This window comes from Scyliorhinus torazame, chromosome 19 (assembly GCF_047496885.1).
Source record: "Scyliorhinus torazame isolate Kashiwa2021f chromosome 19, sScyTor2.1, whole genome shotgun sequence".
Taxonomy (NCBI): domain Eukaryota; kingdom Metazoa; phylum Chordata; class Chondrichthyes; order Carcharhiniformes; family Scyliorhinidae; genus Scyliorhinus; species Scyliorhinus torazame.
Genome location: NC_092725.1, coordinates 123,536,634 through 123,558,646, shown reverse-complemented (window position 1 = coordinate 123,558,646; position 22,013 = coordinate 123,536,634). Strand labels below are relative to the sequence as shown.

Sequence of the window (22,013 nt, the reverse complement as noted above, 5' to 3'; positions counted from 1 at the left end):
CTTCAGTCCCCCCCCCCATCACCTGTACTCCCTTCAGTCAGTCCCCCACCCCATCAGCTATACTCCCTTCAGTTCACCCCCCACCCCATCAGCTGTACCCCCTTCGGTTCCCCCCCCACCATCAACTGTACTCCCTTCAGTCAGTCGTCGTCGTCTCCCCCCCCCCCACCCCCCCATCAGCTGTACTCCCTTTGCGCAGCTTTAAGCAAGGCATGGGAGCAGCTTATGCAGATCTTCCTTGTACCTCTGGTGAGGATCAAGAGCAGATACCACATCCATGTCTTTTCCACAACCCCATGCCCCTCGACAGGGCAGGGGGATGGATTCTGAGATCCAATTGAAAGACAGCGACAACCCCAACACAGGTTCAACAGACAATTATCAGGTCTGTGTACCAGCATCTTGGAAGGGCCAGACACTCAGAATTAGTCACTAGTGACATCTGCAATCTCCTAGAACAGGACCTCCTTCCTAATAAAGCAGCTGCACAGTATTTGCAGTGGTCAACAACGTTTTGGTAACCAGAGGGTGCGTCACCCCACACACGTTCTCTCTCCCCCCTCCCCCATCCAAAACCAGTTTACAGGAGGCCAACATTCTAACATGAATTAGCCCAGACAAGGAATACAAGCAGAAGTCTTTGTAAAGACAGGTTTACAAACAGGAATGTCTCCTCTGACACCAATGCATTCCCCATATTAAACATTTACTCACCATTAAGGGGTTCTACTGTATAATAACGAGCAGTAAAATGATATGAAATGAGTGTGGTGAATGTATTATGCCAATAATCCACCATTGTATCTGTATCTGTGCTATGCTGTTGCCCTTGTGGGCTCCTCCTATGGGCCATTGTGTGGCATTATCGATAGGGGAAAATGTTGGGGCCTGTATGGCTCCTCCCCTTGAAGGGAGGTACAAAGAGCAGTCGACCCATAGGTGGTTCTCAGTATTGGATCAGTCACAAGCAGGCACTGTTCGAAGTTGATTAAAGCCACGATTTACTTCTACTCTTGTCTCGAGTAAATTGATGGTCACATCAATGAGCTAAAAAAATAATCCAGGGCTGTGCATTTGTAGGTACATTGGGTCAATAACCGCTTCCTTAAAAGATTGCACATGACTGTTCTCATGGATTCCAAATTTCCTGAATTGCCTGCTGGATAAAGCCTCCACTTGATGCGTTACTGAATCATAACGGTGCATAATCAGCTCATCTCAGTGCATTTGGATTAGGAAAGAGAAAGCAATTAGCTAGATTCCCTGCTACTAATTGCTAGCCAGTAACATATGCTGGGAAATATGCATCTGCAGGTGCTGGCTGAGGACTGGATATGGGTTGGCTGTGATTCTCCACAGGCTTGATTTGCCTGTTCTTGATCCTAGTTTAGTTTCATACCTGAATCTTGGATAAGGACTGAGAGGGATTCTGGTGCCAATTGAACCAGACCCAAAAACATTGCTGAAGATTTTTTAAAAAGTCAAATCGATCAAAGAATAACATAGCCAGAAATGTTTTTAAAATACTTCCATGGGCTCTCAGTATACCTATTTATCTACACAAACGCTGCATCTAAGGTGCATCCTGCTCTGACATAATAGACCTGCTGCATATGCAGGACAGTTTTCTTGAAAAGAAAACGAAAGCCAATGAATCCAGGCTGGGTCTAACCTCTCGCCTGAATCACCATGTTTTCTAATCTGCATAGTTCCTTCACTAAACAATCAAACTCCGAATGACTTGAGGAGGTTTATTCATGTAAAAATAGTCAGATACAGTGGCCTTAAAAGACACAGAAAGACTGGAGTATAATTACACAGTACAACACTCTGGTCGTTAGAAACTAGTGTCAGCCTCAGCACATGGTGCCCAAATTTGAGGTTTTGCATGGGTTCACGTTCCAGGTGATGAGAGACAGGCCACACTGTTCCCCCAAAGGCTTCAGAGGAGGAGCAGAAGGGTTAGAAATGCTGCCTAGTGGGCAGTGGCTATCAGTTCAGGCAGCACGTCAAGGGGAACTGTGTCCAATGTTGGAAGACCAAGGACCTCCACTGAGCTGGAAGGATAAGTTACCACCTCTATCCTAGCATCAGCTACGCCTGCCACCCCTCGATTACCCCCCCCCCCCCCCCCCCCGCCACCCAGAGATCCTGGGCCCTCGCCCCCTGATGAGGAACGGGCCCTGGAAATTGTGTGTTGTGCGGGGGGGGGGAAGAGAGAAAGAGTGAAAAGACAGAGAGAGAAAAGAGAGAGAAAAGAGAGAGAAAAGAGAGAGAAAAGAGAGAGAAAAGAGAGAGAAAAGAGAGAGAAAAGAGAGAGAAAGAAAAGAGAGAGAAAAAAGAAAAGAGATAGAAAAGAGAGAGAGGGAGAGAGAAAGAGAAGCGAGAGAGAGAGAAAAGAGAAAGAAGAGTGAGAGAGAAAAAAAAGAGAGAAAAAGGGAGAAAAGAGAGAGAGAGAGAAAAAAGAGAGAGGAGAGAAAAGAGAGGAGAGACCCCCCCTCCCGCCTATCAAAAAGCCACCTTGGAAGAGAGCTCCGAGGAAATCTCCATCGAGGTGTCACAGCTATCACCCTCACCTTCCACCAGCGCAGAGACACAGATCTCAGTGGGTGCCCATTATTTGACAAGCTTCTGGGGCACAATCTGGTGAGCACCACACAGTTGTTAATGAACATCAGGTGTAGGCAGGGATGTCCGGGGGAAGCAGTATTCGGAGGTCTCCGACCCTCTGGACAAGGTTCTCCCAGAGCTGATGCAGATGATAGGATACAGCCATGACATTCAGAAGAGGGTGTCGGCGACATTCCAGCAACTGGAAAGCCAATTGGAGGAGTCCCAAAGGCTACGGGCGCAGAGACAATGTGTGGCACCGAGGCCAACATCCGCGTCATGTTCCTTGGTGCCCAAGGCAGAGCTCAATGCACGAAGACGATGGCTGAGGGCTTCAACATGTCCCTGATCTGGGACATATACCAGACACAGGTGGACGTTGCCGAGGCACACCACAGCATGGTAGCACAATTGTTTGCACAGTTGCTTCCCAGCTCCAGGGTCTCAGGTTCAATTCCCGGCTTGGGTCACTGTCTGTGCGGAGTCTGCACGTTCTCCCCGTGTCTGCGTGGATTTCCTCCGGGTGCTCCAGTTTCCTCCCAGTCTAAAGATGTGCAGGTTAGGTGGATTGGTCGTAATAAATCGCCCTTAGTGTCCAAAAAGATTAGGTGGGGTAACTGGGTTATGGGGATAGGGTGAAGGCATGGGCTTAATTAGGGTGCTCTTTCCAAGAGCCGATGCAGACTCGATGGGCCGAATGGCCTCCTTCTGCACCGTAAATTCTATGATCTATGGCCTAGTCACCAAGGCCATCAACAGCGATGTAGACTCTGGGGTGGTCCCAGAGGATTGGAAAGTAGCAAACGTGACACCACTGTTTAAAAAAGGAGGTCGGCAGAAAGCGGGTAATTATAGGCCGGTAAGCTTAACTTCGGTTGTAGGGAAAATGCTGGAATCTATCGTTAAGGAGGAAATAGCGGGGCACCTGGAGGGAAATTGTCCCATTGGGCAGACGCAGCATGGGTTCATAAAGGGTAGGTCGTGTCTGACTAATTTGGTAGAATTTTTTGAGGACGTTACCAGTGCGGTAGATAACGGGGAGCCAATGGATGTGGTATATCTGGATTTCCAGAAAGCTTTTGACAAGGTGCCACACAAAAGGTTGCTGCATAAACTAAAGATGCATGGCATTGAGGGTAAAGTGGTAGCATGGGTAGAGGATTGGTTAACTAACAGAAAGCAGAGAGTGGGGATAAATGGGTGTTTCTCTGGTTGGCAACCTGTAACTAGTGGGGTCCCTCAAGGATCAGTGTTGGGCCCGCAGTTGTTCACAATTTACATTGATGATTTGGAGTTGGGGACCAAGTGCAATGTGGCAAAGTTTGCAGACGACACTAAGATGAGTGGTAAAGCAAAAAGTGCAGAGGATACCGGAAGTCTGCAGAAGGATTTGGATAGGTTAGGTGAATGGGCTAGGGTCTGGCAGATGGAATTCAATGTTGCCAAGTGTGAGGCTATCCATTTTGGGAGGAATAACAGCAGAATGGATTATTATTTAAATGGTAAGATGTTAAAACATGCTGCTGTGCAGAGGGACCTGGGTGTGCCGGTGCACAAGTCGCAAAAAGTTGGTGTGCAGGTGCAACAGGTGATTAAGAAGGCTAATTGAGTTTTGTCTTTCATTGCTCGAGGGATGGAGTTCAAGACTAGGGAGGTTATGCTGCAATTGTGTAAGGTGTTGGTGAGGCCACATCTGGAGTATTGTGTTCAGTTTTGGTCTCCTTACCTGAGAAAGGACATATTGGCACTGGAGGGAGTGCAGAGGAGATTCACTAGGTTGATCCCAGAGTTGAGTGGATTAGATTATGACGAGAAGTTGAGTAGACTGGGACTGTACTCATTGGAGTTTAGAAGGATGTGGGGGGGGGGATCTTATTGAAACATATAAAATTATGAAGGGAATAGATAGGATAGATGCGGGCAGGTTGTTTCCACTGGTCGGGGAACGCAGAACTAGGGGGCATAGTCTCAAAATAAGGGGAAGTAGATTTAGGACCGAGTTTAGGAGGAACTTCTTCACCCAAAGGGTTGTGAATCTCTGGAATTCCTTGCCCAGTGAAGCAGTTGAGGCTCCTTCTTTAAACGTTTTTAAGAAAAAGATAGATACCTTTCTAAAGAATAAAGGGATTCGGGGATATGGTGTACGGGCCGGAGAGTGGAGCTGAGTCCACAAAGATCAGCCATGATCTCATTGAATGGTGGAGCAGGCTCGAGGGGCCAGATGGCCTACTCCTGTTCCTAGTTCTTATGTTCTTATTAACACCATCACTGAGGGCATCGACACCACTGTACAGGCAAGGGCAGCCTCTAGGATGGCTCAGAGGCCTCTGGAGCTCACTCCAGCCGCTCCTCCATCCCATGGAGTTCCCCAGGGTCCTACCGTCAGGGAGGAGGAAGCATTAGAGGCCAACCCAGGGCCTGCCAAGGAGACAACTGCAGTCCAAATTCCCCCCCTGCTGACATTGATGCGTCTCAAGAGCAGCGGGCAAAACAGGATGGTATGGCGATGTCTGCGACACTGGTAAGTTAGCCAGGACCCTCCAGCTCACAGTGGACCTCACTGCACCCCAACCCCCGATGCCCTCTGGTTCTCCCCATGCCACAGCCTCCTGGGCACAGTTGTCCAAGATCAAAATCCCCCGGTGCAAACCCCATTCAGAGGATGGGTGTAAGCATGCTCATCTCTCCTCCTGCCTTGTATAGTGACCCGCTAACTGTACCAACACAGGTCCATCACGTTGAGAGTGATGTTACCCAGACACTTGGGAGGGTAAAACAGGGTGGTCAGGGAGAGGACGGTGTGATTGGGGTGGGGGTTGGGGGGGGGGGGGGGGGTTTGAGCTGAGGGACACAGCCTCGTCTTATGAGAACTTGGGATGATGAGGTTGTCCTGGCTATTCAGCCCCTTGCAGCCGCCTCTCCTCCATGACTTATCCTCCAGTCACTCCATGACCGACTCCTCCAGGCCAAGTATCCCTCTTTCTCCTCCAGCATTCCATTCCACTGCTGTGTCAGGTTGTGGAGGGCACAGCAGACCACCACAAAGCAGCAGACGCTCTGGGAGGCATACTGCAGGGCACCAGCAGAGTGGCAAAGGCATTGGAACCACATTTCCCAATGCACCGCTCAACGACAGCATGGGTGACAATGTGGGCCTCATTATAGCATGTCTCCCGCCTCAGTCTCAGCTCTCTGCACGGGCATCATCAGCTATGACCTCAGCAGGTATCACTTGGCCCCCACAAGTCAACCAATCATCCTGGGGTGGTCCTTGAAGACACCGGAGATCCCAGAGTGCCCCAGGATCATGCTTCCTGGGTAGAGGGTACACACGCATGCATGATACGGAGGTGGTGGTCGCACACGATCTGAACATTCAGGAAGTGGAATCCCTTCCTGTCAATATTTCCTTTTGCCCTGGTGTGTGCAGGGCAACATGCGAGACATCATGCATTCTGGCATTGGCAGCAAATAATGCAGCTTCGGCATCTTGGTGGGCCTGGTCCAGATCATGGGCGATAAAGTCCGATGCCCAGTTATACAGAGCATCAACCTTCTCACGGATGCACCTGTGAGCTGTAGATTGTGAAATGCCACACAGGTTCCCGCTTGAGCCCTGGAATGACCTGGTGGCATAGGTGTTAAGTCTGCGGTGACCTTCATGGCCAGCTGGAGCGGGTATCCTCCTTCTACACGGGTTGCCAAGTCCGCAAAGATGCGGTACAGATGACGCATTGTCTCTCTCCTGAGACGCAGTCTTCTACGGCACATGGTATCCAAGCTCATTGAATGTCCAATAATGCCTGTACACCATGGGCCATCGCTGGCCTCCCCTTCTGGGTCCCTCCTCACCCTGATGGGCGGCTGGATCTTCAGGGTGTGCGGTGGACCCTTGCAAATGGGGTGCCACCTTCAGCCTGTGTTATTGCTGCTGCCATCTGCAGAATGTGCCTACCTCGGCTGCCACAGGCACAGCGAGGTTAGCCTCTGCGGGTCCCATTACTAGCCAATATCTTTATATCTGTAATGAATTGGAGAAGGAGGGAGACCGACAATCAGTTAGGGTTTCCATCCCGGGACCCTCAAATCCCCCAAGCCTCCCCAACCCACATGTGTCCTGCCTTCTCTCAGAGTGCCATCCAGCGAGCCAGTTGTGCTGGAAAACCTCACTCTGCACACTCACTCCCGCCCAGATCAGGAGCCCCGAGATCCCAGACCTCTGCTGGGAACATCAGGGAAACTGTACTCGGGTGCCTTCCGGTGATCCACATTCTTACACTTTGGTCGCAAGAAGATCCCCAGTGCTGAAGCCCAGCTCTTTAGTGTTTGATTGTTGGCCGCTGCCTCTCTGGTGCTGATGCTCCTCGGGTTCAGGCACACTGTTCAGTCATCAAGACACAAAACCCCTCATCCTCTGACTTATGGGTGATCTCTGACCTAGAATGCTTCAGCCCCCTGACCAAGCCCAACCACTACACTCCGTCTCACTATTTTTGGCCTTTCCCATTATTCACCCCAATCCGCAACAGGCACAACGCGATGGTTAAATTGTACCCAGTATTTGCAACAACATGGCGAGAGTGGGTGGAGATCTGCTCAGATAATGAAAAGAAAAATACCCTTTACATTGCAGTGGAAAACTGAATATGTGATAAACAAAATGGGCTGGATTCTCTGTTTGGGAGACTAAGTCCCCATGCTGGCATGAAAATGGAGGTGTTTTATGCCAGTAAAACAGCCGCAAAATGGCCACCGATTCGCCGTTTTGCTGGGGGTTAGCGGGGAGGCAGTGTGGAGCTCCCAGCTCTCGCTGCTGGTACGGCCCTGAGCATTTCCGTGTCCATGGCCGTGCATGTGCACGTCTTCATGGCAGACTCAGTCAGCGGACCCGGACTGCAAAAATAGTACCCTCCATAGTACCCCCCTTTGGCCACTCGCACACCCCGGACCACCCGCCCACAGTTCCCCCAGCCCTGAATGAAGCCCCCCCCCCGCCTGCGGATCGGTCCTCCCCAGACTGTGGCGGTGCCAGACTGAGTCTGTAGCCGCCACGCTACATTTACGACGGGTGAGAGCACACGTGTCCCACGCTGTCGGGAACTCGGCCGGTCGGGGACGGAGCATCGAGGGGTGGACCTCAGGCAATGGCCTGAGACCGTGGATACGTGGCGCGGCGTACTCCTAGAATACGCCGCTTTTCAGGGAGTGGAGCATTCTGATGTTCACAATGATAAATAATATCTCTTACTTCAATGGTATCCGTTTTCCCAAAGTAAGCAGCAGTATGCAACAAAGTGCTGCCGTTAATGCACCTATGCAGAATGGAGAAGTTGCAATTAGAATAGTTGCCTGATTTCATTTTATACAAAATTCCATATATACTATATATATATATATATATATATATATATAAAAAAAAGGTGGCGTTACCTAATATGCCTCGCAGTCCAGATCTAATCTTCAGCCATGTCTAAGTTGCAGTATCAAAATGATATAGCACAAAAAAAGACACATTCACAAAGCCTCATAACTTATGTGAAACAAATTCCGAAAAAGTTACCACCATTCAATTGCTAGGAAACAGTCACAGTCCAAGGCCGCACAAATTAACTGCAACATCCAGATGCAAATTCAATACAAGTAGGAAAGGTGACAGCTGGTGAACAATGTATACACCACTCTCACAGCCAATAAAGAATTTTCAGCATCCAGCTGACCAACACTGTAATAATGCCTGTAACCAAACTAAAATAAATACATCTGACCCAGAAACAGATACTCGCCCATTTGGGAGCAACTTTAGCCCTTTACTGCAGGCATTAAAGAGTCTCCATGTATCACAACGACTTCTTAAACTGCAAAGCTAGTTCAGCTCTCCTCGAGTCCAAGATCCTATCTTGGTAAAGGGGTTGAAGTGCATACGAGCATATGATTTATTTTGAGGTCCAATCAATTGAATATAATAAAGGAAATTAACTCAGGGACAAATTAAAAGGGGCCATTTCTGGCAGGGAACACTGTCCCAAAATAACAAGGAATGGAAACTTAACAACATTAAATTGTAATGTGAAAAGAGGGATCGATAAAACAATCCAACCCCTGCGGTGCCCACCGGGCACAGAAAGCATATGGAGGATTGGATTGACAATTTAATTGCCTGCCAATGCTAATTAAAGAGGTTGCATTTTTAGTGCTTCAGCTAACAAGTTCTAACAGTGATCAGCTGAACAGGAGTAAAGGTATAATTGCTGAGCATTTTGAGTGCTACTTAAAGCTACGTTCAGCCTTCGCTGTTTGATGTTGCTGGATGCTTAGAGAAAAAATTGAAAACTTGTTGGCCTACTCTGTCAAAACTTTACTAAACTTAACCACCATTTCTTCTGGCAGTTCTCTGAGGATTTCACCAAAAAGAGTAAAGTATTGGACTACTTTACCTTATTGTCACCATGTTGGAGTAAGTATGGTATTGGGCATCTGGCTATGTCTGGAAGATGAAAGCAAGGGGAACTTGAAGTCAGGAAGGGCAATACCAACTGCTGCAGGATGGAAGAGAGCATCAAGGGGGCTCCTTCCCACCTTGTGGGTGCAGAATATTCATTTTCCTCCTTCCACCAGGATCTCATCCAATAATCTATGAGCCCTCTCCTTTGGTACCTGAACCAATTTGAAATGTTTTGCTGTCTATTAGCCAGTATGAGCTTCCATGGAATTAATTGTGTAGCGATGTGTTGGCCCCTGAACATTACAAATGAACAATGAGCCCCTTGCGCCTGCTCTGTCCTTTAATACGGTCATGGCTGATTTGACAGTGACTTTAAATCTGCATCCCTCCCACTCCTGATAACCTATCCACCTCTGCCTTAAACACATTGCAAATACAACTTGGCTAATCTCCGAACTCCCACCTTTTTACCCATATCCCGGCAAATTTCTTTCTTGGATTGCATTGAATTTGTTGATTGTCACGCGCACTGAGGTACAGTGAAAAGTATTTTTCTGCGAGCAGCTCAAAACAGATCATTTTGTACATTAAAATAAAAAGAAAATATATAATACGGTAACACAAAGTAAATACATAGACACCGGCATCGGGTGAAGCATACAGAGTGTGGTATTAATCAGGTACATCTATAAGGGGGTCGTTTTAGGAGTCCGGTAACAGTGGGGAAGAAGCTATTTTTAAAACCGATAATTATCCAGTCCTCTTCAGGAATAATCACCAGGAAAAAAGTCCAACCAGTGTGGCAATCCCAAAATGTCAGATGGGGTCTCTGGATTCATAATTCACAAATTGCTATTCTCTGTAGCCTATGAACCTATTCATGATTGGTGCACGCAATGCAAGTATCCTTTCTTCAAGCTAGCATATACGGTGCTCCGCTTGAACTGTGATCTGAACTTCCAGATTTTGAACAAGCAGGGAATCACCAGTCATTTCCCATGTCTCTTCTTTCCCCCCCCGCCCCCCCACCCCCACCTCCTTCCCCGCACCCCCACCTCCTTCCCCGCACCCCCACCTCCTTCCCCGCACCCCCACCTCCTTCCCCGCACCCCCACCTCCTTCCCCGCACCCCCACCTCCTTCCCCGCACCCCCACCTCCTTCCCCGCACCCCCACCTCCTTCCCCGCACCCCCACCTCCTTCCCCGCACCCCCACCTCCTTCCCTCCACCCCCCCCCACACCTCCACCCCCCCACACCTCCACCCCCCCACACCTCCACCCCCCCACACCTCCACCCCCCCCACACCTCCACCCCCCCCACACCTCCACCCCCCCCCACACCTCCACCCCCCCCACACCTCCACCCCCCCCACACCTCCACCCCCCCCACACCTCCACCCCCCCCACACCTCCACCCCCCCCACACCTCCACCCCCCCCACACCTCCACCCCCCCCACACCTCCACCCCCCCCACACCTCCACCCCCCCCACACCTCCACCCCCCCACACCTCCACCCCCCCCACACCTCCACCCCCCCCACACCTCCACCCCCCCCACACCTCCACCCCCGCACACCTCCACCCCCCCACACCTCCACCCCCCCCCACACCTCCACCCCCCCCCACACCTCCACCCCCCCCACACCTCCACCCCCCCCACACCTCCACCCCCCCCACACCTCCACCCCCCCCACACCTCCACCCCCCCCCACACCTCCACCCCCCCCACACCTCCACCCCCCCCACACCTCCACCCCCCCCACACCTCCACCCCCCCCACACCTCCACCCCCCCCACACCTCCACCCCCCCCACACCTCCACCCCCCCCACACCTCCACCCCCCCACACCTCCACCCCCCCACACCTCCACCCCCCCCCCACCGCCATCTCCTCCCCCCCACCGCCACCGCCTCCTCCCCCCCCCACCGCCTCCTCCTCCCCCCCCACCGCCACCTCCTCCCCCCCCACCGCCACCTCCTCCCCCCCCCACCGCCACCTCCTCCTCCCCCCCCACCGCCACCTCCTCCTCCCCCCCCCACCGCCACCTCCTCCCCCCCCCACCGCCACCTCCTCCCCCCCCCCCCACCGCCACCTCCTCCCCCCCCCCCCACCGCCACCTCCTCCCCCCCCACCGCCACCTCCTCCCCCCCCACCTCCACCTCCTCCCCCCCCCCACCTCCAGCCCCCCCACCTCCACCTCCCCACCCCCCCACCCCCCCCACCTCCACTCCCCCCACCTCCACCTCCCCCCCCACCTCACCTCCCCCCCACCTCACCTCCCCTACCACCTCACCTCCCCCCCCCCACCGCCACCTCCTCCCCCCCCACCTCCACCTCCTCCCCCCCCACCTCCAGCCCCCCCACCTCCACCTCCCCCCCCCACCTCCACTCCCCCCACCTCCACCTCACCCCCCCCACCTCACCCCCCCCCACCTCACCTCCCCCCCCACCTCCACCTTCCCCCCCCCCCACCTCTACCTCCCCCCCACCCCACCTCCCCCCCCACCTCCACCTCCCCCCCCCCCACCTCCACCTCCCCCCCCACCTCCCCCCCCACCTCCACCCCCCCCCCCCACCTCCAACTCCCCCCCCACCTCCAACTCCCCCCCCCACCTCCACCTCCACCTCCACCTCTACCTCCCCCCCCACCCCACCCCCCCACACCCCACCCCCCCACACCCCACCCCCCCCACACCTCCACCCCCCCACACCTCCACCCCCCCCACACCTCCACCCCCCCACACCCCACCCCCCCCACACCCCACCCCCCCCACACCTCCACCCCCCCCCACACCTCCACCCCCCCCCACACCTCCACCCCCCCCCACACCTCCACCCCCCCCCACACCTCCACCCCCCCCACACCTCCACCCCCCCCCACATCTCCACCCCCCCCCACATCTCCACCCCCCCCACACCTCCACCCCCCCCACACCTCCACCCCCCCCACACCTCCACCCCCCCCCCACACCTCCACCCCCCCCCACACCTCCACCCCCCCACACCTCCACCCCCCCCACACCTCCACCCCCCCCACACCTCCACCCCCCCCACACCTCCACCCCCCCCACACCTCCACCCCCCCCACACCTCCACCCCCCCCCACACCTCCACCCCCCCCACACCTCCACCCCCCCCCACACCTCCACCCCCCCCCCACACCTCCACCCCCCCCCCACACCTCCCACCCCCCCCACACCTCCACCCCCCCCCCCACACCTCCACCCCCCCCCCACACCTCCACCCCCCCCCCACACCTCCACCCCCCCACACCTCCACCCCCCCACACCTCCACCCCCCCACACCTCCACCCCCCCACACCTCCACCCCCCCACACCTCCACCCCCCCACACCTCCACCCCCCCACACCTCCACCCCCCCACACCTCCACCCCCCCACACCTCCACCCCCCCACACCTCCACCCCCCCACACCTCCACCCCCCCACACCTCCACCCCCCCACACCTCCACCCCCCCACACCTCCACCCCCCCACACCTCCACCCCCCCACACCTCCACCCCCCCACACCTCCACCCCCCCACACCTCCACCCCCCCACACCTCCACCCCCCCACACCTCCACCCCCCCACACCTCCACCCCCCCACACCTCCACCCCCCCACACCTCCACCCCCCCCACACCTCCACCCCCCCCACACCTCCACCCCCCCCACCTCCGCCTCCTCCCCCCCCCACCTCCTCCTCCTCACCCCCCCCACCTCCTCCTCCTCACCCCCCACCTCCTCCTCCTCACCCCCCACCTCCTCCTCCTCACCCCCACTTCCTCCTCCTCCCCCCCCACCTTCTCCCTCCCCCATTTTCTCTCCCCCCCCCCCATCTTCTCTCCCCCCCAACTTCTCCCTCCCCCACCTTCTCCCCCCCCACGACCTTCTCACCCCCCAACCTCCACCTCCTCCCCCCCACCTCCACCTCCCCCCCCCCACCTCCACCTCCCCCCCCCCACCTCCACCTCCCCCCCCCACCTCCACCTCCCCCCCACCTCCACCTCCCCCCCCCCACTGCCACCTCCCCCCCCCACTGCCACCTCCCCCCCCCACTGCCACCTCCCCCCCCCCACTGCCACCTCCCCCCCCCACTGCCACCTCCCCCCCCCCACCGCCACCTCCTCCCCCCCCCACCGCCACCTCCTCCCCCCCCACCGCCACCTCCTCCCCCCCCCACCGCCACCTCATCCCCCCCCACCGCCACCTCATCCCCCCCCCACCGCCACCTCATCCCCCCCCCACCGCCACCTCATCCCCCCCCCACCGCCACCTCCTCCCCCCCCCCACCGCCACCTCCTCCCCCCCCCACCGCCACCTCCTCCCCCCCCCACCGCCACCTCCTCCCCCCCCCACCGCCACCTCCTCCCCCCCCACCGCCACCTCCTCCCCCCCACCGCCACCTCCTCCCCCCCCCACCGCCACCTCCTCCCCCCCCACCGCCACCTCCTCCCCCCCCCCACCTCCACCTCCTCCCCCCCCCACCTCCCCACCCCCCCACCCCCCCACCTCCACTCCCCCCACCTCCACTCCCCCCACCTCCACCTCCCCTCCCACCTCACCTCCCCCCCCCACCTCACCTCCCCCCCCACCCCCCCCACCTCCAGCCCCCCCACCTCCACCTCCCCACCCCCCCCCACCCCCCCCACCTCCACTCCCCCCACCTCCACTCCCCCCACCTCCACTCCCCCCACCTCCCCCCCCCCACCTCACCCCCCCCCACCTCACCCCCCCCCACCTCACCTCCCCCCCCACCTCCACCTCCCCCCCCACCTCTACCTCTCCCCCACCTCCACCTCCCCGCCCCACCTCCACCTCCCCCCCACCTCCACCTCCCCCCCCACCTCCCCCCCCCACCTCCACCTCCCCCCCCACCTCTAACTCCCCCCCCACCTCCAACTCCCCCCCCCCACCTCTAACTCCCCCCCCACCTCCAACTCCCCCCCCACCTCCAACTCCCCCCCCACCTCCACCTCCCCCCCCCACCTCCACCTCCCCCCCCCACCTCCACCTCCCCCCCCCCACCTCCACCTCCCCCCCCACCTCCACCTCCCCCCCCACCTCCACCTCCCCCCCACCTCCACCTCCCCCCCCACCTCCACCTCCCCCCCCACCTCCACTTCCTCCCCCCCCACCTCCACTTCCTCCCCCCCCACCTCCACCTCCCCCCCCCCCCCACTCGTCCACCTCCTCCCCCCCCCACCTCCACCTCCTCCCCCCCCCTCCACCTCCCTCCCCCCTCCACCTCCCTCCCCCCCTCCACCTCCCTCCCCCCTCCACCTCCTCCCCCCCACCTCCACCTCCTCCCCCCCACCTCCACCTACTCCCCCCCCACCTCCACCTCCTCCCCCCCACCTCCACCTCCTCCACCTCCTCCCCCCCCCACCTCCACCTCCTCCCCTCCCCATCCTCCACCTCCTCCCCCCCCCCCACCTCCACCTCCTCCCCCCCCCCACCTCCACCTCCTCCCCCCCCCACCTCCAACTCCTCCCCCCCCCCCACCACCACCTCCTCCCCCCCCACCTCCACCTCCTCCCCCCCCCACCTCCTCCCCCCCCCAACCTCCTCCCCCCCCACCTCCACCTCCTCCCCGCCCCCCTCCCATCTCCACCTCCTCCCCCACCATCTCCACCTCCTCCCCCCCCACCTCCACCTCCTCCCCCCCCCCCCCCACCTCCACCTCCTTCCCCCCCCCCACCTCCACCTCCTTCCCCCCCCCCACCTCCACCTCCTCCCCCCCCCCACCTCCACCTCCTCCCCCCCCCCCACCTCCACCTCCTCCCCCCCCCCCACCTCCAACTCCTCCCCCCCCCCCACCTCCACCTCCTCCCCCCCCCACCTCCACCTCCTCCCCCCCCCACCTCCTCCCCCCCCCCAACCACCTCCCCCCCCACCTCCACCTCCTCCCCGCCCCCTCCCATCTCCACCTCCTCCCCCACCATCTCCACCTCCTCCCCCCCCACCTTCACCTCCTCCCCCCCCCCCACCTCCACCTCCTCCCCCCCCCACCTCCACCTCCTCCCCCCCCCCCCACCTCCACCTCCTCCCCCCCCCCCCCACCTCCACCTCCTCCCCCCCCCCCCCCACCTCCACCTCCCCCCCCCCCCCCACCTCCACCGGGGAGCCCGCTGCTATTTCTGCGGCCAGGCGAAACACCCCCGGCAGCGCTGCCCGGCCCGCGCAGCGATCTGTAAGAGCTGCGGGAAAAAGGGCCATTTTGCGCCTGTGTGCCGGTCCCGGGAGGTCGCCGCTGTCCCAGGAGAACAGGGAGCCCTGCACGCCTTTTACGCTCCCCAGCGCCCCATGTACGACCTGCAGGCGCAACCACCTTGGGTCCCGACCACCGCTCTCCCCGGAGAACAGGGAGCCCTGCACGCCTTTTACGCTCCCCAACCCCCCACCCGCGCCCCATGTATGACCCGCCGGCGCTACCACTTTGGGTCCCGGCCACCGCTGTCCCCAGAGAAGAGGGAGTCCTGCGTGTTCCTAACGCTCCCCAACCCCCCCCAGCGCCCCATGTGCGACCCGCAGGCGCCGCCATTTTGGGTCCCGGCCACCACGAGGGGAGGAGGGGCGCCGCCATCTTGGACCACCCCAGCCATGTGCGATGCATGGGGGCAGCCATCTTGTTCACCCCCGAGGCCACCTTGGACGGCAACAACGGACCCCAGCGTCGACGGCTCCACGGGGTTCGAAGAAGACGCTCAACCATTACAACCACGTCTGGCTTCAATGACGCTGGACCAAGCACGGCCCCGGACGCTCCAGACGACGACGACAACGGTGCTGATAAACGGGCACGAGACACCATGCCTTGTCGACTCCGGGAGCACGGAGAGCTTTATCCACCCCGACACGGTAAGACGCTGTTCTTTGACCATCCCTCCCAGCGCACAAAAGATTTCCCTAGCTGCAGGAACCCACTCCGTACAGATCAAAGGCTTCTGCATAGTTACCCTAACGATGCAAGGGAGGGAGTTCAAAAACTACAGGCTCTACGTCCTTCCCCAACTCTGCGCCCCCACATTACTGGGATTAGACTTCCAGTGCAATCTACAGAGCCTAACCTTCAAATTCGGCGGCCCAATACCCCCACTCACTATCTGCGGCCTCGCAACCCTAGCCATCCTGGGCTACGGAGTGCGCAATGGGATAATAGGCCCCGACCCCGAACGTGTGCGCCCCCTCATGAAATTTCCCCTCCCGCACTGCTCAAAAGCCCTAAAACGCTGCCTGGGCTTCTTTTCATATTACGCCCAGTGGGTCCCCCAGTATGCAGACAAGGCCCGCCCCCTAATACAGACCACGACCTTCCCTCTGTCGACAGAGGCTTGCCAGGCCTTCAGCCGCATCAAAGCTGAAATCGCAAAGGCCACGATGCGCGCCATCGACGAGTCCCTCCCCTTCCAGGTCGAGAGCGACGCCTCCGACGTAGCTCTAGCGGCCACCCTTAACCAAGCGGGCAGACCCGTGGCCTTTTTCTCCCGAACCCTCCACGCTTCAGAAATCCGCCACTCCTCAGTGGAAAAGGAAGCCCAAGCCATAGTGGAAGCGGTGCGACATTGGAGGCATTACCTGGCCGGCAGGAGATTCACTCTCCTCACGGACCAACGGTCGGTAGCCTTCATATTCGATAATGCACAGCGGGGCAAAATCAAAAACGACAAGATCTTAAGGTGGAGGATCGAGCTCTCCACCTTCAACTACGAGATCTTGTATCGTCCCGGAAAGCTGAACGAGCCGTCCGATGCCCTATCCCGCGGCACATGTGCCAACGCACAAATTAACCACCTCCAAACCCTCCACGAGGACCTCTGCCACCCGGGCGTCACTCGGTTCTACCACTTTATTAAGTCCCGCAACCTCCCATACTCTTTGGAGGAGGTCCGTACAGTCACAAGGAACTGCCACATCCGCGCAGAGTGCAAACCGCATTTTTTCAGGCCGGATGGTGCGCACCTGATTAAGGCTTCCCGCCCCTTTGAACGCCTTAGTCTGGATTTCAAAGGACCCCTCCCCTCCACCGACCGCTACACATACTTCCTTAATGTGGTGGACGAGTACTCCCGCTTCCCATTCGCCATCCCCTGCCCTGACATGACCGCGGCCACAGTCATTAAAGCCCTGAACACCATATTCACACTGTTCGGTTGCCCCGCATACGTCCACAGCGACAGGGGGTCCTCCTTCATGAGTGACGAGCTGCGCCAGTTCCTGCTCAGCAACGGTATAACCTCGAGCAGGACGACCAGCTACAACCCCCGGGGCAATGGGCAAGTAGAGAGGGACAACAGCACGGTCTGGAAGACCGTCCTACTGGCCCTACGGTCCAGGGACCTCCCAGTTTCACGGTGGCAGGAGGTCCTCCCGGACGCCCTCCACTCCATCCGGTCACTACTCTGTACTAGCACCAAACGCCTCATGAGCGCCTCCTTGTCTTCCCCAGGAAGTCCTCCTCTGGAACGTCGCTGCCGACCTGGCTGGCGGCCCCAGGACCCATCTTGCTCCGAAAACATGCGCGGGCGCACAAGTCGGACCCGTTGGTCGAAAGGGTTCACCTCATTCACGCGAACCCGCAGCACGCTTACGTGGAGTACCCCGACGGCCGACAGGACACGGTCTCCCTGCGAGATCTGGCGCCCACCGGCAACACACACACCCCCCCGACACCAATCACCCCCTCCCTGCCACCGCCGCACCCCGCGACCGCCCCCTTCCCAGGAGGATCGGTCCTCCTCCCAGGCCCGACCAGGAGTGAAGCCCAAGCTGAAACCGTAAGGCTCCCGGAGACGACAACACCGGAACAAGCACCACCACCACCACCACCGGGGCCAAGGCGATCGACACGGACTACCAGACCGCCCGACCGACTCGTGGCGTCGATCTAACACTACAATATGTGGACTTTTAACGAGAACATTTTGTCTTTTTCTCCTGACGATTACTGTAAATAGTTCGAAACAAAAAAAAAACCTTGTACATACTGTAATAACATGCGAAAGTTTTCCTCCCAGGACCAGCCTTGTAAACCCTTACCACCATGCGAAGCATCACCCCGCCGGGTTCATTTTTAACAAGGGGTGAATGTGGTAGTATGCAGTAGGGGTCATGTGGGACTGTGAAGCCGTGATGTCATTGGCTGACAGATCCCGGGTCCTGGATGGCCGTTGACCTCTAGCTCCGCCCTGAAGGCGGAGTATAAGAACCAGGAGTCCTCCCCCGCAGGCAGTCTACTACTGAACTGCGGGGGAACAGTCACGCTTAATAAATAAAGCCTCATCGACTTCACTCTATTCGTCTCTCGGAGTCTTTGTGCGCTACACCCCCCCCACCTCCTTTTCCCCCCCCACCTCCTTTCCCCCCCCCACCTCCTTTTCCCCCCCCACCTCCTTTCCCCCCCCACCTCCTTTCCCCCCCCACCTCCTTTCCCCCCCCACCTCCTTTCCCCCCCCACCTCCTTTCCCCCCCCACCTCCTTTCCCCCCCCCACCTCCTTTCCCCCCCCACCTCCTTTCCCCCCCCACCTCCTTTCCCCCCCCACCTCCTTTCCCCCCCCACCTCCTTTCCCCCCCCACCTCCTTTCCCCCCCCACCTCCTTTCCCCCCCACCTCCTTTCCCCCCCACCTCCTTTCCCCCCCACCTCCTTTCCCCCCCACCTCCTTTCCCCCCCACCTCCTTTCCCCCCCACCTCCTTTCCCCCCCTCACCTCTTTCCCCCCCCCTCACCTCTTTTCCCCCCCCTCACCTCTTTTCCCCCCCTCACCTCTTTTCCCCCCTCACCTCTTTTCCCCCCCCACCTCCTTTCCCCCCCACCTCCTTTCCCCCCCACCTCCTTTCCCCCCCCACCTCCTTTCCCCCCCCACCTCCTTTCCCCCCCCCCCACCTCCTTTCCCCCCCACCTCCTTTCCCCCCCACCTCCTTTCCCCCCACCTCCTTTCCCCCCCACCTCCTTTCCCCCCCACCTCCTTTCCCCCCCACCTCCTTTCCCCCCCTCACCTCTTTCCCCCCCCCCTCACCTCTTTCCCCCCCCCTCACCTCTTTTCCCCCCCTCACCTCTTTTCCCCCCCTCACCTCTTTTCCCCCCTCACCTCTTTTCCCCCCCTCACCTCTTTTCCCCCCCCTCACCTCTTTTCCCCCCCCTCACCTCTTTCCCCCCCTCACCTCTTTCCCCCCCTCACCTCTTTCCCCCCCCTCACCTCTTTCCCCCCCTCACCTCTTTCCCCCCCCCTCACCTCTTTTCCCCCCCCTCACCTCTTTTTTCCCCCCCTCACCTCTTTTTTCCCCCCTCACCTCTCTTTTCCCCCCCCTCACCTCTTTTCCCCCCCCCTCACCTCTTTTCCCCCCCCTCACCTCTTTTCCCCCCCCCACCTCTTTTCCCCCCCTCACCTCTTTTCCCCCCCTCACCTCTTTTCCCCCCCTCACCTCTTTCCCCCCCCTCACCTCTTTTCCCCCCCTCACCAGATGTTTCAATAAGATTAGGGAGGGTGGTAAAAGAGGTGGGGGGGGTGGCATTATTAATTAGAGATAGTATAACAGCTGCAGAAAGGAAGTTCGAGGAGTATCACCCTATTGAGGTAGTATGGGTTGAAGTCAGAAATAGGAAAGGCGCAGTCACCTTGTTAGGAGTTTTCTACAGGCCCCCCAATAGTAGCAAAGATGTGGAGGAACAGATTGGGAAACAGATTTTGGAAAGGTGCAGAAGTCACAGGGTAGTAGTCATGGGTGACTTTAACTTCCCAAATATTGAGTGGAAACTCTTTAGATCAAATAGTTTGGATGGGGTGGTGTTTGTGCAGTGTGTCCAGGAAGCTTTTCTAACACAGTATGTAGATTGTCCGACCAGAGGAGGGGCAATATTGGATTTAGTACTTGGTAATGAACCAGGGCAAGTGATAGATTTGTTAGTGGGGGAGCATTTTGGAGATAGTGACCACAATTCTGTGACTTTCACTTTAGTAATGGAGAGGGATAGGTACGTGCAACAGGGCAAGGTTTACAATTGGGGGAAGGGTAAATAAGATGTTGTCAGACAAGAATTGAAGTGCATAAGTTGGGAACATAGGCTGGCAGGGAAGGACACAAGTGAAATGTGGAACTTGTTCAAGGAACAGGTGCTACGTGTCCTTGATATGTATGTCCCTGTCAGGCAGGGAAGAGATGGTCGAGTGAGGGAACCATGGTTGACAAGAGAGGTTGAATGTCTTGTTAAGAGGAAAAAGGTGACTTATGTAAGGCTGAGGAAACAAGGTTCAGACAGGGCATTGGAGGGATACAAGATAGCCAGGAGGGAACTGAAGAAAGGGATTAGGAGAGCTAAGAGAGGGCATGAACAATCTTTGGCGGGTAGGATCAAGGAAAACCCCAAGGCCTTTTACACATATGTGAGAAATATGAGAATGACTAGAGCGAGGGTAGGTCCAATCAAGGACAGTAGCGGGAGATTGTGTATTGAGTCTGAAGAGATAGGAGAGGTCTTGAATGAGTACTTTTCTTCTGTATTTACAAATGAGAGGGGCGATATTGTTGGAGAGGACAGTGTGAAACAGATTGGTAAGCTCGAGGAAATACTTGTTAGGAAGGAAAATGTGTTAGGCATTTTGAAAAACTTGAGGATAGACAAGTCCCCCGGGCCTGACGGGATATATCCAAGGATTCTATGGGAAGCAAGAGATGAAATTGCAGAGCCGTTGGCAATTATCTTTTCATCCTCACTGTCAACAGGGGTGGTACCAGGGGATTGGAGAGTGGCGAATGTCGTGCCCCTGTTCAAAAAAGGAACTAGGGATAACCCTGGGAATTACAGGCCAGTTAGTCTTACTTCGGTGGTAGGCAAAGTAATGGAAAGGGTACTGAAGGATAGGATTTCTGAGCATCTGGAAAGACACTGCTTGATTAGGGATAGTCAGCACGGATTTGTGAGGGGTAGGTCTTGCCTAACAAATCTTATTGAATTCTTTGAGGAGGTGACCAAGCATGTGGATGAAGGTAAAGCAGTGGATGTAGTGTACATGGATTTTAGTAAGGCATTTGATAAAGTTCCCCATGGTAGGCTTATGCAGAAAGTAAGGAGGCATGGGATAGTGGGAAATTTGGCCAGTTGGATAACGAACTGGCTAACCGATAGAAGTCAGAGAGTGGTGGTGGATGGCAAATATTCAGCCTGGATCCCAGTTACCAGTGGCGTACCGCAGGGATCAGTTCTGGGTCCTCTGCTGTTTGTGATTTTCATTAATGACTTGGATGAGGGAGTTGAAGGGTGGGTCAGTAAATTTGCAGACGATACAAAGATTGGTGGAGTTGTGGATAGTAAGGAGGGCTGTTGTCGGCTGCAAAGAGACATAGATAGGATGCAGAGCTGGGCTGAGAAGTGGCAGATGGAGTTTAATCCTGAAAAGTGTGAGGTTGTCCATTTTGGAAGGACAAATATGAATGCGGAATACAGGGTTAACGGTAGAGTTCTTGGCAATGTGGAGGAGCAGAGAGATCTTGGGGTCTATGTTCATACATCTTTGAAAGTTGCCACTCAAGTGGATAGAGCTGTGAAGAAGGCCTATGGTGTGCTCGCGTTCATTAACAGAGGGATTGAATTTAAGAGCCGTGAGGTGATGATGCAGCTGTACAAAACTTTGGTAAGGCCACATTTGGAGTACTGTGTACAGTTCTGGTCGCCTCATTTTAGGAAGGATGTGGAAGCTCTGGAAAAGGTGCAAAGAAGATTTACCAGGATGTTGCCTGGAATGGAGAGTAGGTCTTACGAGGAAAGGTTGAGGGTGCTAGGCCTTTTCTCATTAGAGCGGAGAAGGATGAGGGGCGACTTGATAGAGGTTTATAAGATGATCAGGGGAATAGATAGAGTAGACAGTCAGAGACTTTTTCCCCGGGTGGAACACACCATTACAAGGGGACATAAATTTAAGGTGAAAGGTGGAAGATATAGGAGGGATATCAGAGGTAGGTTC

At 57.1% G+C, this 22,013-nt stretch overlaps 1 protein-coding gene across 1 annotated transcript in view; it reads right to left on the bottom strand.

Annotated features, from left to right (window-relative positions):
- Positions 1-22,013, bottom strand: part of LOC140396483 (uncharacterized) — a 183,343-nt gene that overhangs the window by 56,969 nt on the left and 104,361 nt on the right. The window contains exon 19 of the mRNA XM_072485151.1: positions 7,859-7,922. Coding sequence (XP_072341252.1) covers positions 7,859-7,922 — 64 coding nt within the window. The remainder of the gene's footprint in view (positions 1-7,858; positions 7,923-22,013) is intronic.